The sequence below is a fragment of the Ursus americanus genome, chromosome 11 (assembly GCF_024610735.1).
Source record: "Ursus americanus isolate L20-20 chromosome 11, mUrsAme1.1.p, whole genome shotgun sequence".
Lineage (NCBI taxonomy): Eukaryota > Metazoa > Chordata > Mammalia > Carnivora > Ursidae > Ursus > Ursus americanus.
This window is the reverse complement of record NC_142137.1, coordinates 70711356-70729909: the sequence shown is the minus strand read 5'-3', so window position 1 is coordinate 70729909 and position 18554 is coordinate 70711356. Positions and strand designations below refer to the sequence as shown.

Sequence of the window (18554 nt, the reverse complement as noted above, 5' to 3'; positions counted from 1 at the left end):
CACCTTTCTTGTGGTGATGAGAGAGGACAAAATACCTATATGATGAGATAAAGTGAGAGGAATGATGTAGGAATTGTGACCTAACATTAGGCTACTAATGACCTTCTGACATATGCCAGAAGGAGGATCATCTGCTTTTGGATTGCAGTTGACCCCGGGAAACAGAAACCATGGAAAGCAAAACCATGGATAAAAGTGTGTGTGTGTTGGCGGGGGTGGGGATTACTGTATGTGTATAGTATTTAACCCAGCTATTTCACTTCTGGGCATTTAGTCTAAGGAAGTATGCACCTGTGCAGAAAGTCATAGGGAAGGATGTGATAGATATTATTTATAATTAGACACAATCTAAATGTTCCCAAAACAATGGATTAAGTAAAATCAGGTATACCCATATAATGGAAAATTACAAAGTTACCAAAGTCACCTAATAGAAAAATATTTTAAAAATAGGAAAATGTTTATAAGATACAGGGGAGGAAAAATGTAGGTTATAAAACTATGATATCATTTTGTAGAATACAATGTAAACAGAGAAATTTATATACTTAGCTGCTAACAGTAGAGACTATCTTTTCCATAGGCATACGTACACAGAGGATTTTATTCCATTAAAAAAAAACACGCTTTTTTATACTGCTTAAAAAATATTTAGCGTATTTACCTAAAAATATTATTTTTCATGATCATGACTTTGTATATTTTAATTTAGTGGAATGCAGAACTCTCTCCTCATGCTTTCGCAGTATTTTCTTGATTATTCTTAACCATTTATATCTTGAGACAAACTTTAAAATAATTTGGTCAGCTTAAAAATATGCTTGAGACTAACTGGGGATGTACTGTATGGTGACTAATATAACAAAATAAAAATTATTAAAAAAATAAAATAAAATATGAAAAAAATAAAATATTTTAAAAAGAAAAAAATATGCTTGAGACTGATAAAAATTTCAATAAATTTAGAGAATATTTTGGGGGAAATTTGCATCTTTACTACTGAATCTTTCCATTAGAAATATGTATCTCTTCAATTTTCCTTGTTGTCTTTAAGCTCCTCAGGAAAGCTTTACAGTATTTTTCATTTAGATTCTGCATAATTTGTTAGGTTTACTCAAAGGAATTTTATACTTTGATACTATTTGTCTAAGACCATTTTATTCTGATATGCATTCTAAAAATTCTTGATAACATACACAAAAACATGTTATTTTTATATATTTATTTACTGGTGAACTTACTTCTCTTACTGGCTCTATTGTTTTTGAGTGAATTCAGTGGGGTTCGATAAGTAATTATATTATCACAAACATTAATAAATTGATCTTAACTTTTCTAGTATTTATTTTCGGTCATACGTCAGAGGCCAGAATTTCTAAAAGAAAATGCAGTATTACAATGCTGAGAGTAGACATTTTAGTCTTTGAATCATTCTCATTTATTTTGATATCTTAAATGATTTTTTTTATTTTATTGTATCAAGTATGTATAATATAAAATGTCATCTGACCATTTGCAAGTGTGCAATTCCGTGGCATGAATTACATTCACGAAGTTGTGCAACCATCACCACTATCTATTTCCAAAACTTTTTCGTGATCCAAAACAGCCCCTGGTAACCTCTCATCTATGTGCTATCTCCAAGAATTTGCCTATTATAGATGTCCTAATGATGTATCTTAAGTATTTTTTAAATTTAAAATATTTTATTAATATTTAAGATTGTTTGGCCTAATATATTAATTGAATTGGACTGAAATGGACATAAATTTTGCTTATCAAGGGGTGCTAATCATGTAATTCATTAATTTACAGAGTATAATGAATTCACAGTATGTTTTCAAACTAAATGTACGTTTCAAGATTGTAGAAAATTTTTCTCTTCCCAAACAGAATTCAGCTGCTAAATAAATGTGATATGGCCAAGTTCTCATATTCTTGGGCAATCAAAGCATTAGAGACTTAGCTCAGCTATTATGGGCATCCAGGAAACCTATGATAAAGGCAACAATTTTGTCTTTAATTCATTGTTTTCCAGTAAATGTTATGTTAAAAATAAAAGCATCAATTTTTCTCTCATCCCATACAGAAAGGAACTGTCTTTATACAAAATGCAAATTTTCTATCAAAGCTTTGTTATTAGAAGTACTTAATTTTTATACTTTCTCAATTGACAAGAATATATTCTGACTTTAGGACCATAGAACACAGTTTAGTGTTTGGTGAGTGTTTGGCTTTTCTTTCCCTTAAATACTTAGTTTTAAGAATAGATATATAATTAATAATTTTTTAATAAATGAATGTATTCATTACCAACATGGTCTTAACAATAGAGTCCTCAGCATGATCGATGTTATACTCACAACTTTGTAGACATAAAGGAACCTGAATAACAATGTAATCCCGCACACTCCTCACTCTTGCTGCAGCCAAGGTTGGGCCTTTGCATGCTTTCATACATCATGAACACCTCTAACAGTAACAGAGAGTGAACTTACCCATACCCTGCTCTGTCAGAAAACAGTGCAGGGTTTGTCTCTTTGCACCTTGCTTCCCTGTCCCTAGACTGCCTGCTGGCTCAGTTCAGCCAGAAGGAATGGGCCACAGATGGACTGATGACCCAAGCAAGGAGTTGGCCAGCCTGACTCCATCCTCAGAATAAGACCAAATCACAATCTGCTGTGACAAGCAGGCACTACTTCTAAGAATTACAGTTACATTTCTTCCTCTGGTGGGGAAAGGTTCCTAAATTTGCTCCAGCTTTAAGACAGTGGAAGTAGTCGACTATAAAGAAGGCTATAACATGCACAGGCTTTTCACCTAACCAGGAAGTTGGGGCACTAAACAGAAGGTAGAAGAATATGTCCATTTCCGAGAAGGATCCCCCCTTTCCACCTCAAAGCAAGAGTTTTGCTAAGTTTGGCATCAATATCTGGTACAATTGTGGAATGGATCATTTAAGCAAGTTATTTGAGGACCCCCAAGAAAATACTATTTAGCCAGGGTGAGTTCTCTGGAATATCAGGCCAAGCTTACTTCATATATTCTGATAAGTTTTCTCATAAAGGAGATCATAGACAGACTATCAGCAAGGCATCTGGCAAGATCTCCTTTGTAGGCAAGGCACAGAAATGGTTGAAGAGTTAGGCTTTTTTTTTCTTTCCTGTGTGAACAATTGAATCCAAGTTATATGCTCGGATGATTTGGTCCAACTACAATACCACCGAGGTCCCTACTTGATCTAATCCATTTTCCATCTAACATTTTTATTGTAACTTTGATGAGAGTTATAGAATTCAAATCTATTAATTTTTCAATGACCGAAAGTTAGGAAGTCTGCAGAGATAGGACCACGAAGGAACACCAAGAAGGTAAAAGTGATAATTTGTTATGATTACCACCTTGACTTGGCACTATGCTAAACATTCTACTCATATAATTGGTTAATCCTTACATCATCTCTGGGCAGTAGGTTTTATAATCCCCTGGGAGAAATGAAATAATTCATTTGCCAAAACCACACAGCTAGTTCATGGCAGGCTGGGGTCTGGTTTGCATGAGCTCAAGGCCTGTGCTCACGGTGGTTAGACCGTATTTCCTCCCAACATCTTAGCAAGTCCTGGTGGAAATGCTGCCAGACTTGGAACATGTTCAGGAGATGTTCAGAGCTGCACAGCAAACACAGACTTTAGCATGGATTCTGGACAATCAGACTGGACACCTGCTAGGTCCTGAGCTTAAGCAGCTTCCTCTTAAGGAACAAGTCATCGGATGGAGCTGAGTTTTCTGGCATCTTCTGAGACAGCAAGCGACACTCTGTAGTAGCGCTATTTCCTGACTAGAACTCAGCCCTCGTGGGGAAGGATTAAGATTGCCAGATGAAGTTTTAGCCTTGGTGATGAAAAACCTTTGCCTTAATCAAGACAGAGAATGATGATGTTTATGATAACATTTATTACACTTACATTGTGTGCTCTGGTAAGAGCCTGAAACGTATTAGCTCATTTGATCGCTGAAATAACCCATAAGTTGGGTGCTATTCTTCTGCCAATTTTATAGACTGAGCCCCAAAGTGGTTAACTTGTCTGAGAGCTCAGAAGTGGTAGAGTTACGATTTTGACCAAATAGTCTGACTTCAGAGAATCTGCTCTTAACCATCACATTATACTGGAAAATTGATGAACTTTGTTTATTTGATAATGGTAAAGGGACAGTCAATACATGGTGAATTCAGTTTGAGAATGTAATTTCCTATTTTTGGCTCTTTATCCCTTTTATTCAACTGTGCTTTTTTGGCAAGGACAGCTATATGTTCTATTCCCATCAGCTCATCTTTGTTTTGCATCTCTCAGACTTATTTTCTCTGTTCAGAAAGGGCAGGGCCTGATTTCTACTCCCCATCACAGGTCCAGAAGGAACGCTTTCTCTGGTAAGTGACCAGCTAACTATTCAAATATTTCTGGAGTTGACTAACCCCTGACTATCATCCTTGCATCTACTAACACATTATTTCTGGACAGGAATTCTTACAGTTTTATAGTAATGACTTTTTCAGCGGGGATTTAAGGGTGGTAAGGTAACTGACAGTGTGAGAAATAGGTAGAGAGGAAGAATGAACAGCAATCATCAGATAGCTGGATTTTATAATCCCACCTGACTATGATTGCTCATATTCAACACAACACTTACCGCTCATTAAGAGCCTGCTTCTCACCTGGTCTCAGCATTTCTGCACATATGATCACGTAACGATCACAACAACTCTCTGAGATACGTATTAACTTCCTTATTTTGGAGATGCAGACTCATCTCCTGAGCTCAAGGAGTTGGACTAATTTGCACAAAATGGGAGAGCCTGCTATAGAAGCAAGGGCCAGGTTCCTTTCCAGTGGCCACACTATTCTCAAAAAGGACAGAGAGAGGTGGTCTTTAGTTCAGCTACTGAAAGTTCACAAGATGGAGGTGACTTCCTTATAAAATGGATATTTTAAGCTATAAGATTTCAGATTCCATTTCCCGCAATAGCTATGGGTTCTCATTTGGGAATCCGAAGTGGTCAGTATAGGCTTGGTTTGCTGCAGGAATAGATTAACCCTTAAGTCTAGTTGGCTTCACACAGAAAAGGACCATTTCACATTCATGGTAGATATCCAATTCAGTTTAACACAGGGCAGGGAGGAGAGAGAGTAGGAGCATTACTTACTAGCATTATGTTCATTTGCTCTGAAAAGCCTAGTTTGGAGGGAACACACACCTCTTCCATTCACAGCCCATTGGCAGTGTTAGTCCCATGCTTCCACAGAACTGCATAAGAGAAATGCTGGGGAGCTTTAGATACTTGGTGCTCAGTAAATGTCTTTGACATAGAATTTAATGTTATTTGTGGAAACTAACTTCTCCTTTCCCCCAACCTGTACTATGGGCAGGTTGCATGAACTAGGTTAATTCGGTCAATGTGTTCCATTCTTTGACCACAGTTCAAGGCTGGGCATGTGCCCCTAGGCGGTATAATCACAGTGAATCTTTGACTTTTACTTTTTCTGGAAATTCAGGGACAAAAACACTTTCTCTTTCCTATAAATGTACGTAAGTAAGCATGTAATCCCTGGATCTACCTGGAACACCCGGGGCCCAAGAAGGGAGCCAGCTTTAAGATGATCTTGCATAAAACAAAGCAGAGAGTAACAGTGGTGAGCCATGCTTGAAATGCTTGTAATAAGACCCATCTCTGGATTGTTCTGTTACGTGAGTTATCAAGCAAACCTGACTGACAATTTGAATCATTTTGGTTTTTATTTTTTTGCATTTTGTAACCAAAATAATCCTAATACACTTCTTTTCCATATTTCCAGTACAAATTAGGTATTTTCTTCTTAAATCAAACATCATTACTTTTTTATAGTATCAGTTTAAAAATAATTTACCTGGAAAATTTCTAGGTAGATAAGTAAAGTTATTAGATCATAAATAAAGAGTAATGCATTTCAGATGTACTTGCTCCTTTCTAATTAAACAGAATTCTCAAAACAATTTTTTATATTGTGATATGGATTCTCATGTTTTATCCTTACTTGGTATATTCTCAAAACAATTTTTTATATTGTGATATAGATTCTCATGTTTTATCCTTACTTGGTATATTTTTTCCATTGAGTATTCTTCAACAAGAATATCTTGCTTTTTAAAATGTTATTGCTACTTAAATGTTAAGTTGCTTTAGCTGTGTCTGTGCATGTTTATCCTTTATAGCTGGGTGACCTCAACTCATTAGAGCTCTCCTAATGAGGCCACTGTCTTATGTGCTATTTGTAGATCAGTGATATTTCTGTAATTCTTTAGCAGCTGGAGTCGACTTGCCTCCTACTAGACCATCTCACGAATGTATGTTACTGCTTATAAACAGGATCACATGAGAGAATGCAAGATGAATAAACAAAAAATTACACTCACCACTTACATAATTTCTCTAGTAGATGGAAAACATTATGTCATTATACTCTTTGTTTTTTCATATTAGGGATTTTTACAAAATAGTTTTTGTATGATATACATTATAGTGGCAAGCCCAAACGGCCACTTTTCCCTTTTGATAATGACACCTATACAAATTTTCGTATGGATGGCAGTTATGCACCTGATCAAATTAATTTTGCAAGTATTTTGATGCATTGACGATGTACTAGCAAGCCTATTAGGTGCTGTTGAGAATATATTATTTACTTGGATTATGTTCTATGGGACACAGAAAGGAAGATATAAAGTTCTGTGGGGGAGAAAAAGTGGGGTGGGGAGAGGGTGGGAGTTTAGGGTAAGCAAGGGAGAGAAGAAACAGAAGAGGCGCCACAGAACAATTCCTATTTGAGCTAGGCCTTGAAGGTCCCTTACCACTGAGGCCCTGGGGATGTGACAGTGGGCATTTTAAAAAGAAAGACAAGGTACAGAATTAGAAAAGAAATCTTATGGTACATTTAGTTTGCCTATAGCTAACAGGGCACACAAAGGGAAATACAGTTGACCTTTGAACAACATGAACGGCAGGGGTTCACTTATATGCAGATTTTTCAATAAACACTGTGTAGTACTATAAATATATTTTCTCTTCCTTATGATTTTCTTAACATTTTCCCCTAGCTTGCTTTATTATAATATAGTATATATCCTTATAACATACAAAATATGTGTTAATTGTGTGTTTATACTATCAATAAGTCTTCCAGTCAACAGAAGACTATTAATAGTTAAGTTTTGAGGGAGTCAAAAATTATAAACAGATTTTCAGCTATGCGGGGGGGGGGGGGGCGGGGGGGCTGGCGCCTCTAAACTCCGCATTGTCCAAGGGTCAATTGTAATAAGAGATAAGGTCAAAAACAATTTGCAGCCAGATATTTACAAGGAATCCTTGAAGGTCATACCAAAGAATTTAAAGTAGGCTGAAAGTAGAGGAGAGTCTGTCCTTGAAAGAGGGAGGCGTATCAGTTAAGATTTGAGGATTGAAAGCTTCATGCCTCCAAGAGCTAACGTGTGTGGCCCGGGGCATAAGATAATAGCAGGAATACTGGCTTGAGATGTTAAGAGGTGAGACTTTTGGGACAGCACAGCAGGTAGAAAGTTAGCCGGTATGTGTGGGGGTAATTATGGAAGAAAGAGACCTAAACAGCAGGTATAATAAGAACGTGCATGAAAACCCGGCTTTAGCTAATTCTTAAGGGTTATATACATGGGAGAGATCCCAGCAGGCCCAGATGTTGAGCCAAAGCTGGGGGAGGGAAGAACTTTGGTTGCTGTCCCTCACAGGGAGACAAAGTTTGAAATTTATGTTGAACAGGTTAGCTGTCAGAATAAATACTCTTCAAGAGTATATAGACTTTAAAATATCTTATTCATAATGTCCACGGTATGACTGCATTTTCTGGCCTGCTGAGGTTGGATGGGCTCTGGACTAGATCTGGCCAATGAGTAATGAATATAAATGAAATACGTTACTTCCAGGATGGAGCACTTTGTTACCAGAAAGAGATCCTTTGGACCTCTTGTTTCCTCCGGTGCTGTCAGCAGTGACATCCATCAGGCTGGGCCCCTAAGCGATTGCTGTGAACAAGATCCCCCCTGACAACCTGCAATAGGCACTTAGCACATACAAGAAATAGACCTTCATTCTAAGCCACTTACTGTTTTAAGCTTTTTGATTTTGGAGATTGGTTGTTATTTCAACATAACCTAGCCTGTTGTGATTGATAAAATTCCCTTTGTCATATTAAGGAGAATTTTCTTCTATTCTTAGTTTGTTTTAAAAACACAAATGGGGGGCTACTGGGTGGCTCAGTCGGTTAAGTGTCTGCCTTTGGCTCAGGTCATGATCCCAGGGTCCCATGTTGGACTCTCTGCTCAGTGGGGGAGTCTGCTTCTCCCTTGCACTCACCCTCTGTGCTCTCCCTCCCTCTCACTCTCTCTCAAATAAATAGATAATATTTAAAAACAAAACCACAAATAGGTATTGGTTTTTATCACATGCATTTTGCCATCATTTGAAATGATCATGTAATTTTTAATAACCCTTTAATACACTAACGTAAATTGCATTAACTGATATTTCTATTGTTAAGCCACTCTTATGTTCCTATAATAAAACCAACTTTGCCATGAGATACTGTACTTTTTATATATTGATGGATTCAGTTCTCTAACAATTTTGTTTAGAAATTTTTCATCGATGTTCATGGATGAGATTGTCCTAGAAGATTCCTTCTTATAATGTCCTATAATGAAATTGTTGCTATCAAGGCTATGCTAGCTTCATACAATGAGTTGGCATGTCATATAATATTAATAATAATAATATTATTCTCATTTTATAGATTAAGCAATGGTGTCACATGGAGTAAAGCAACTTGCCCTGGGTCCAATGGCTACTAAATGGTACCGCCAGATTCGAAGCTGGCTGGTCTGATTCCATAGTTTATGCTCTTAGCCAGTATACTGTCCTGCTGATCTGCATGTAGGATTAAGAGTTTTAAGAGCTAGTAAAGAGAAAGTTCATTGTTACAGAATGAATAAAGAATAAGGTAAGAAGCCAAAAATCTCTAACCAAACAAATACCAGATCCTGCAAACCTATAATAAACATATATATATAGAGAGAGGAGAATGAACATAATGGATTCATAAAGAAGAGAACAAAACACTATTAAGAAGCAATAATTAGAATAAAAGTAAGTTACAGTAACTAACAAAATATTCAGTGAAAATTCTGGAAGATGATCTTAAAGAAATTTCCCAGGAAGTAGAACTAAGCCGAATCGGGAAATCTGAGCAAAAATATAAAGAAATTGGAGAATCAACCCACAAATTTATATATATAATTTATATAATTTAAAATTTAACTATAATAATATATATAATTTATTTCTATATATGCAGGAATTATAGACAGAATTAGAGAATCAACCCACAAAGTCATTATATATATATAATTTATGCATAATATATTTATATATAATAATCTTATATATATAATTTATATACATATGCAGGAATTACAGACAGAAATAAAATAGAGGGAGAACATTATTACAGGAGGAATACATGAATGGCCTCTAGTGTTGAAAGATATATGTCCTTAAATTGAAATTTCCCAGTACAATGAAGGAACATACAGCCGCATCAAAGCATATCAACATAAAATTTCACATCACCAGAAATAAAGAGAATATCCAGAAAGCTTTCAGAGATTGGGGGAAACAGGCCAAAGGCAAATAACCAAAAACACGAATAGCATCAAGATGTTCAAAGCAAGGTAAAAACTTGGGAGACAATGGAGACAAGACCTCAAAATTCCAAATGAATGTTATTTTCAACATAGCCAAACTAATAAGTATGATGGAAGGATTTCCAGACAAGCAATGATTAAAACTAAACTTTTCATGTACTTACAGGAAACTACTGGAAAATGTGCACTATAAAAATGATGAGGAAAACAAGACAAACAGCTAAGGAAAAAGACAGTAAACCTGAGAGAGGAATAACAATGGTGTTAGGTCACTGGGACCAGACTGGAGCAGAAAGAGAGTGGAAGGACCCAAAACTCCAGAAAAAGAAAGAAAATTGATGTTCTGAACATTTGGAAAGTAACATTCATTTGCTAGATCTTAAAGTATTTTAAAAAAAAGTAAGTATATACAAATCAAGCAAACTAAATGAGAGACAATTATCAATGCTAAGCAAAACAAGTTGTCTAAGGAAAGAAATGTAATCATAGTAGATGTGTGATTTGTAGTGAATAGGACTGATGTGATCACAATAGTGTAACAACTAATTATTAATCTGACCAAAATTGTGATATAACTATATTGTAAGGATGGAGGGGGGAAGAAGATAAGTTTGTGAAAGAGAGCTAAATTTTTAAAAGTTGAGATGTAAGTGACATATAACATTGTATTAGCTTCAGGTATACAATGTAATGATTTTGTGATTAGTATAAATTACAAAGTGATTACTGCAATAAGCCTAGTTAACACCTTTCATCACATATAGTTACAAAAAAAGTTTTTCTTGTGATGAATGCTTTGAATATCTACTCTCAGCAATTTTTAAATATCACGGTATTATTAACTATAGTCAACATGATGTACATTACAACCCCATGACTTATTTTAATATTTTTATATATTTACTTTGTATATTCATATTTATTTTATGTATTTATTTTATAACTGGAGGTATGTACCTTTTGACCTTCACCCATTTCTCCCACTCCCAACACCCAACCTCTGGGAACCACCAATCTCTTCTTTGTTATCTATGAACTTTTTTGTTTTGTTTTGTTTTAGTTTCTTGAGATTCCACATATGAGATCATATGGTGTTCGTATTTCCCTGACTTATTTCACTTAGTGCAATGCCCTTGAGGTTCATCCATGTTGTCAAAAATGGTAAGATTTCCTCATTTTTTATGGCTGAATAATATTCCATTATATATATGTGTATACACACACACACACACACACACACACACACACACACACACACGATTTCTTTATTCATTCATTCATCCATAGACACCTTGGTTATTTCCATATCTGGCCATTATAAATAATGTCGCAGTGAACTTGGGGGTGCACATATCTTTTTGAATTAGTGTTTTTCTCTTCTTCAGATAAATACCCAGAAGTGTAATTGCTAGATTATGTTAGTTCTTTTTTACATTTTTTGAGGAAACGCTATACCATTTTCCAGAGTGGCTGCACCAGTTTGCACTCCCACTAACGGTGCACAAGGGCTCCCTTCTCTCTACATCTTTGCCAACAAGTTATTTCTTATGTTTTTGATAACAGCCATCCTGACAGGTATGAGGCGATATCTCACTGTGGTTTCGATTTGCATTTTCCTGACAGTGATGTCAAGCATCTTTTCATGTGCCTATTGGCCATCTGTGTGTCTTCTTTGGAAAAATATCTATTCAAATCCTCTGCTCATTTTTTAAATTGGATCTGTTTTTTGTTATTGAGTTGTATGAGTTCTTTATATATTTTGGGTATTAACCTCTTATCAGATACATGATTTGCAAATATTTTCTCTCATTCAGTAGGTTGCTTTTTCATTTTATTTATCATTTCCTCTGCTGTGCAGAAGCTTTTTAGTTTGATATAGTTCCACTGGTTTATTTTTGCTTTTGTTGTGAGAGCTAAATTTTGATCATTACTTGGTAACTGGCAGTCTCCACCAAAACCATAAGGTTGGGAACAATCAGACAGTGGGAACAACTTCTCAAAGTAGTTCTCAAATCAAGACTTTTTTCTTGTGATTAATGATCATTTCTCCCTTTTATCTGTAACCACAACAAATTATTTGGGAGTCCTTTTGCATCTTATGGTTGTTTTTTTTTATTTTATTTTTTACATTCTACCTTGGCTTTTTTTTATAAGTTATTGCCTTAACTTAATTTTTCATTCTTTCCCTACTACTTCATACAATAACCATCTATTTTAATCCACTAATGGTTACTTTTAAGGCCTAAAAGCTTAACATTATATTTTTCTAATTATTCACAGCATGAAAGAAGCAACATCTCTTGATACCATAATTGTAAGCTAGAAGATGATCATTCATCTGGTTCTACCAGCTCATTCCCTACCTTGTTCTCATTCCCAGCATCTTGTGGGAGGATATGGGGTGTCAAGTGTCATCCTGGCCCTGGTCAGCTTGGCCTTGACCCAGCAGCAGCAGCAGCATCAAGAGGGGGGCTTGTTAGAAATCCAGTCCCCAGACCCATCTCACAGCTACTATGTGGGACCTGCATTCACCAGGTGATTCATACGCACTTGCATGTGCTTCATACGCACACTGAAGTTTGGGACATGGTGCTTTAGAGGCAGGCTGTCTACTTGGATTGGTAAAGATTGTAGACCTTGGAGTTGAAGGTCAGGCAGTGGAGGAAGGACCAGCATCATACTCTCTCAGGGTCAAGAGGTTTACTCTTCTTCCACAGGCAAAAAGACACTAATTTAAGTAGCTGTTTGTTGTTTTAAACATGATGCTATGTTTTTTCTAAGAACCAAGGCTCATACCAATTACATCTTTACCTAGAATATTTTTATCGATATAAATTGATCCTCTAAACATGTGAAACTTTTTTACATTAAATTCTACCTTTCTACAATTAAAATAACTATTCCTTCCTTCTTTTTTCTTATTTGTCCCAATATATCATTTATTTTTAAACTATTCAATTATTATTTAGTTTTATATACAGGGAGTTTTTATTCAGTTTTTTTCCACAAACCAATTTGAAAGTTATTTTTCATAGCTAATATATTTGACTTCATGTTTTTCACCTTATTTATGCTTTTGACACTTAACACTTCCTTCCTGCCTACTCAGTTTTTGTCATTTTAATATGTAGGTTCTGTTTTAACTACTTTGATCCTTTTCATGATTTTGAAGGCTTACATCCAATTTCCTTGGATTTTTAGACACATTACTCCAAAATAATTACTTGATATTTCATGCAGTTTTGAAACTCTTTTCCATCAACTTAACTCTAGATTTAGTGGCTTTTAATATTAACTGCTTTTCACACTATGACATCCTCATTTCGGGGTCCTTAACTTGGCTTTACCTCCTGAGAGTTGGAGCACATTCTCAGTAAGTTCTTGTATGAGACAGGTAGGCATTTACCTATGAGTCCTCCTTCTTTTTTTTTTTTTTTTTTACAAAAATGTTCATGCAGTTTGTTATGTACATCAGGTCTTTTACTCATGTGAACAGAATGAAACGTACCCAAGGTGGCTCTCTTCCAATGCTCACTGTTGTCTGGAATTTACTGTTGGTAAAGTTCTTAACCCTGGTTACTTTTATTTCTTTGTGTGTAGCTTCCCCCGCCCCCCTCTTGTGGGTTTCTGCCTCTGTCCCCAAGATGTCATATCTCCCTGAGTCCTGAGGATGTCAGACCAGTTTCTATGGGCTTCTCCTGGCTCCTGCACTAAGTGCTGCGGAGGTATGCTCTTCCTCTCATTGTTCAAGATGTTTCCTTCCTTGTGTGCAGCAGCCTTGTATGAATGGCCCCATGTGGCGGTGTTAGTGCAATTGCTCTGGCTGGTCCTGAAGACAGAGATTCCCAAACCCGGTGCTTGTGACCGCTCTTGGTGTCTTTTCATCCTTCTGGCCGTTACTGGAATCCCTTTCTGAGTTTCATATGCAGAGTTTCTAGAGGATTCTTTCTGGTATTACTCTGCTGGATTTTGATGCATTCATGTTTTCCTAACCAGATGGAGTAAATGGAAACCTACATCCCATAGTTCACATGGCTGAGAGGGTTCATCTCATCCTTGCCCTACAAAGTTTTGCTCTTGCTCTCAGCAATCAGTGATCCATTGTCAACCCTGACTACTTTATACCAGTATTTTTTGAAGTCTTGACCCAGAATAACCCAAGAAGGTGGAAATCAGAAAGTGGGAGGAAAGGGGAACAACTATAACTGTGCCATAAAGCAACATAAATGGAATGAGGTTTTAGATGCACACTCTTCTGGTTATTACTGAATGGCCGCACTTGGGGTCTTGAGCCAGAGAGAGAAGGAGAAAGAAAAAGTGTCTTCTTATCTGTTTTCATATTAGAAAGCCTAGAGACACTGAATGTGTCCATTTTTTCCTATCAGAATGATCAGCCTTGTAATTCAACCCCAGATTCTAGAAGTAGATAGGCAGCTCAACCCAGTCCTTATCCTTGCAGGGAATGTACGTATTTTGCTTTACTAGTATAGATATTAGTTAGAATTTGAGGACAACTATTCAAAAACTGCTAGCTGGTGATGGTAAGGTTAATTTTTGCCCTTGGAGACAGTCAAAATTATACTAATAGTACAGCTTGAAAAATCAGGTACGCACGCCTGTTACATGTTATGCCAATTATGTGCATCAGCCTACTTCCGGATCAATTAGCTTCAATCCAGAATTCACCTGAAAGATTTAGTTTATGCACGTAATGTTTTTTACACTGTGCCAGAACTGTGCATGATCTTGCATAATCAGTATTCCTTCCTGAGAAAAACTGACTTTTAGTGATGTAAGTAGATTGAGAACAAGCCAAGTTAGATTCAGGGTCAGTATATAATAGCTGAAGCCCAGGACGGAAAGCATTGATATCTACCAAAATAAATTTTCATTGCCTTTGGAATGTTGAATTATCAAATTCATATACAGTTCATTTTACCTGACAAAACATGTTTACTGAGTTCTTAATAATGTTTTCACTTGTGAGCAAATTACCTCTAGTATGTGTGTACTGTAAATTTTGTCCTTAGAACACATCACTTCTCTTAACTCATTTAAATATCTTTAAAATACAGATCAAACAAAATTGAAAATAAATTCACCTTGGTCTGCAATGCTCTACTTCGGTATGTTTTAACCGTAAACAGTATAATCAAAATATTACTTAGAAACTCTCTTTCTGCCCTTCAGTGCTTTCAATGGAGGTATGAGTGAAAAAGTCCTGAGAAAACTGTGATCCTAACAAGAACAGATTCTTTTAAAGAAAAGAACAGATTTCTGGATGTTGCTGCTATTGTGCTGGGTGCAGGGGCAAAGGCTCATGTACTGTAAAGATAGTTCCTGGGGAGAATGTTCTGGGCCTTTTTATTTGTCAATAAAACTTGTACATCATGCTTTAGAAAATGTAGCATTTCGGCTAGAATTTAACATATTCAAAAATTGTGAGCTCTTAGAATAAATCACATTTGGAAAGGATTTTACTGTCACTCAGTATTATATGTCCTTCCTGAAGGACTTCAAAGATCAGCCCTTCGACTCAGCTGATGCATGAGGGGAGAGGAAGCCTCTTTAAAGTGTCACTTCTCTTTCCATGTTACTTTTCACAGAAGGTCGCCTGTCCTTTTGCTTGGTTTTACTTCTATGTCTTGGTGGAAATTTGGAGGGGTCAGTTACAGATCTCTTACAAAAAAAAAAATCTCAGAAACATGAGAGCAAGCTTCAGAGTTGATGCAGTTTAAACAGTGACAGCAGAATGGCCAAAATCTAGAATTCTAATGATACTTAATTCAAATCGATAAAAAGCCCACCATAGATAAGATGAAATCATCCAGCCTGTGGGAAATGACCCTATGTTGAACTATTTAGTTCCTGTTTTGGTCAAAGCACATGGCAAGGCACCTTTGAGACAGTGAGGGTGGGCTTCCCCTGGATCCTAGGATATTGAGCAGGTGTCCGGTCAATCATCCCAGGAAGTGGTTCATCCTGGACTAGGGAGTGAGCCAGAGCTTGCAGTGGGGGAAGCAGGCCACATGCCTAGGGCAGCTGTGGCTGGGAAAAGGTGGGATGTCCCTGCCTAGGAGATGTTCAGTGCCACCCCTCCGCTTTCCAGCAGCAGCGTGGATGGATAACTCTGGTGCGCACAGAGCCTGGGGCATGATTGGTGGGTGGCAAGGGCCTAGGCCTGGCCATTCCCAATCTGAGGAGAGGCCACCATCCCCTCCTGGAGCCTTGTCCCAGGACGATGGCTCTATTATAAGGGTCACCAGCAGCAGCTGTGGAGCGAGATGTGGAGGCTGGACCCAGAGCAACGCAGGGCTTGTGTGGGAATCTTTATAGACTGTCTCAGTGGCAAATGAAAATCTCAGAAACGCTTTGGAAGGGGGCTGCTTTCAGACAACTAGTCCAAAGAGATTCATGCCTGAAGAACCTGGCCATAGAGAGAAAGCATTTCATTCTACAAACAAAGAAATAAAGTCAATGACAGGGTTACTCTAGAGTTTCCCCAAGTAACCTATCACAGATAAAAAAAAAAATTCAAATATTTGGTAACATTAATTCTTCTCCATTGCAGACTTTTCTTAAAATTATGAATCCTACTACCTAAAAGATCCTAAATAAAACTGGGCTTATATTGTAATTTAAAAACTAGGTATATCATTTGAAAAGAACTTGGAAGTTAGTGGTGGCGTAGAATACAAAGACACATACTTTACTTTTGTGTGTATAAATTAACATTAATGCTTCTGTCATTACTGGGAAGCATTTTAAACAGTATAAACCCTGTGCAATTTAGTTTATTTATGTGCTGAAGCCTCAGTGCAGTATCAATAATGGGATAGGGTAGATTTGGGATGTCTGGCCTCGTAAGTCAATCTATAAAACTCCCGCAAAACCTGGGGATAGCCTCAGTCTGTTGTGTTTTATTGCTTAATTAGCAAGTTGTCAAAAAGCGGCACCTTCCAAACTGAATGATGCTTTTTCACCTGTTCACTTACTTTTTATCGGGATAATGAGCTGTGGAATGACAGGAAGAATCTTGTTCCCCCCGTGTTCCAGCATGTCGTGGATTCCTTGCCGAGCAAAAAACTCATAGGGAAATGTCATTTCACAGAGCCCATCAAAAAACAGAGGCAGATAATGATGGTAATCCAGCTTCTCAATTTCTACCTGAAAGGAGAGAGAAGAAATGCCATGTGAAGACAGCAGTGGGGCGAAGCATGGCCGGACCAGCTCTGAGCTGTCACCAACTCAGGAGGAGCACGTTTCTCGGGACTTTGGGAAGATTTTATTAAGCACCTCATCTAACAAGTTGAAGTACGTCATCATGCCTTTATTCTATTAGCAACGGGTTATAATCACTGACCTTTAAATTTTAACAGATTAGAAAAATAATCAACATTGGGAGCATTTTGGTATTTGTTTGGAGGTCCTTTGGTTAATATTTTACCATTTGGCACAAATGCAATATTGAAAAGGATTCAAAAAGTCCACCGTATGTATGTTCAAAAGATATACGTTAGAGTGAAAAAAAAAAAAAACAGTTGAAGAGAGATTAGCGTTTGAATTACTAACAAGAATCTAAAAGGGATGGCACACCAGTATATTCCTGGGGAATGTGTCTTTTCAGGACCTGGCAAGTATGAGAGTGAGGGATAAAATAGAATTGGGTCAATTTCCCTGGATCCTGCATGACACGGAGAATGTTGGTGCTCTCAGGTCACCTCAAAACTCAGAATATCCCAATCTCTCTCAGCTGCTTCATTTGGGAACAGAGATAGATCACTTTCTATTGCTAGCTCTTCTCCCTCAATAACACTCCCAGGACTTCTTGTTCTCATCTTTTTAAGAGCATCCAGCACCAACAGCTAATGGAAACAACATCTCTGGGGTTGAGAAAAGAGATAATGTGTTGCGAGCTGCAGGAGATCTGTTCTAGCCCGGGTCCTTCACTGTCTAGAATATCCATGACCTGACTTGCTACCTGCAAGGTGACAGAAGTGATGGTGATATCATGAATGGAAAGAAGCCAACAGACTCAGACTGAGGACACAATCCACTTACAGAGCAAAGGATGCAGAGTTTCCAGTGAGAGGTGCAAATTTCCCAGGTCCTCAAGTCCTTGTGAATGCACCCAGCATTCAATTACCACCTTATAATTACGTGAGGAGCCCATTAAGACTTTAGAGAAACTGCCTTTTACATGAGGAGGTTTTAATACCTTCTAGCTCTCTCAGGTTTGTGGAGTTTCTAGCCACACGCCTGCCTGACCCTGCAGATGAGAAACTGGTAACACCCCCACCACATTTCCAACTGTCTACCGTAGGTTGAATCAAATGTCCTGCATTTCCCCAAGGAGGTCTGTCTTCAGTCTGCTCATGGACTGCCTAGCCAACTAAGGAAGTAAACAGTCAAGAGTTGAATGTTCAGATGTCCTCTTGGAATTGGAGCTTGGCAAATGAATCCCAGAGGGAGGTATATATGGACATAAATTTTAGTTTATATTCCTTGTGTATTCATAAAATTTACTTTGTTCATAGTAAAATTTTATGGAATATATATCCAATGCCAGCCTTCAGGGATTTTTGTGTGTTTGAAGACATTTTAGAACACTATTTTGTACAACTAAAAAAGATACTGCTACATCATTCAGCTCCAAAAGGTAGAGTGTTGCTATCAATTTTACCTTGTAGCCTAACTTCATAATAATGTCATCTGTATAATATTTTTCTATATTATTGATGTTTTTCTAATTCTCTTTCTTCTATCCCACTGTCACACTTGTACATGTG

The 18554-nt window shown here is 37.1% G+C and overlaps 1 protein-coding gene across 1 annotated transcript in view; it reads right to left on the bottom strand.

The window, feature by feature from the left end:
- Positions 1-18554, bottom strand: part of PACRG (parkin coregulated) — a 496763-nt gene that overhangs the window by 203102 nt on the left and 275107 nt on the right. Inside the window, exon 3 of the mRNA XM_045805472.2 lies at positions 16761-16932. Within this exon, the coding sequence (XP_045661428.1) occupies positions 16761-16932 (172 nt within the window). The remainder of the gene's footprint in view (positions 1-16760; positions 16933-18554) is intronic.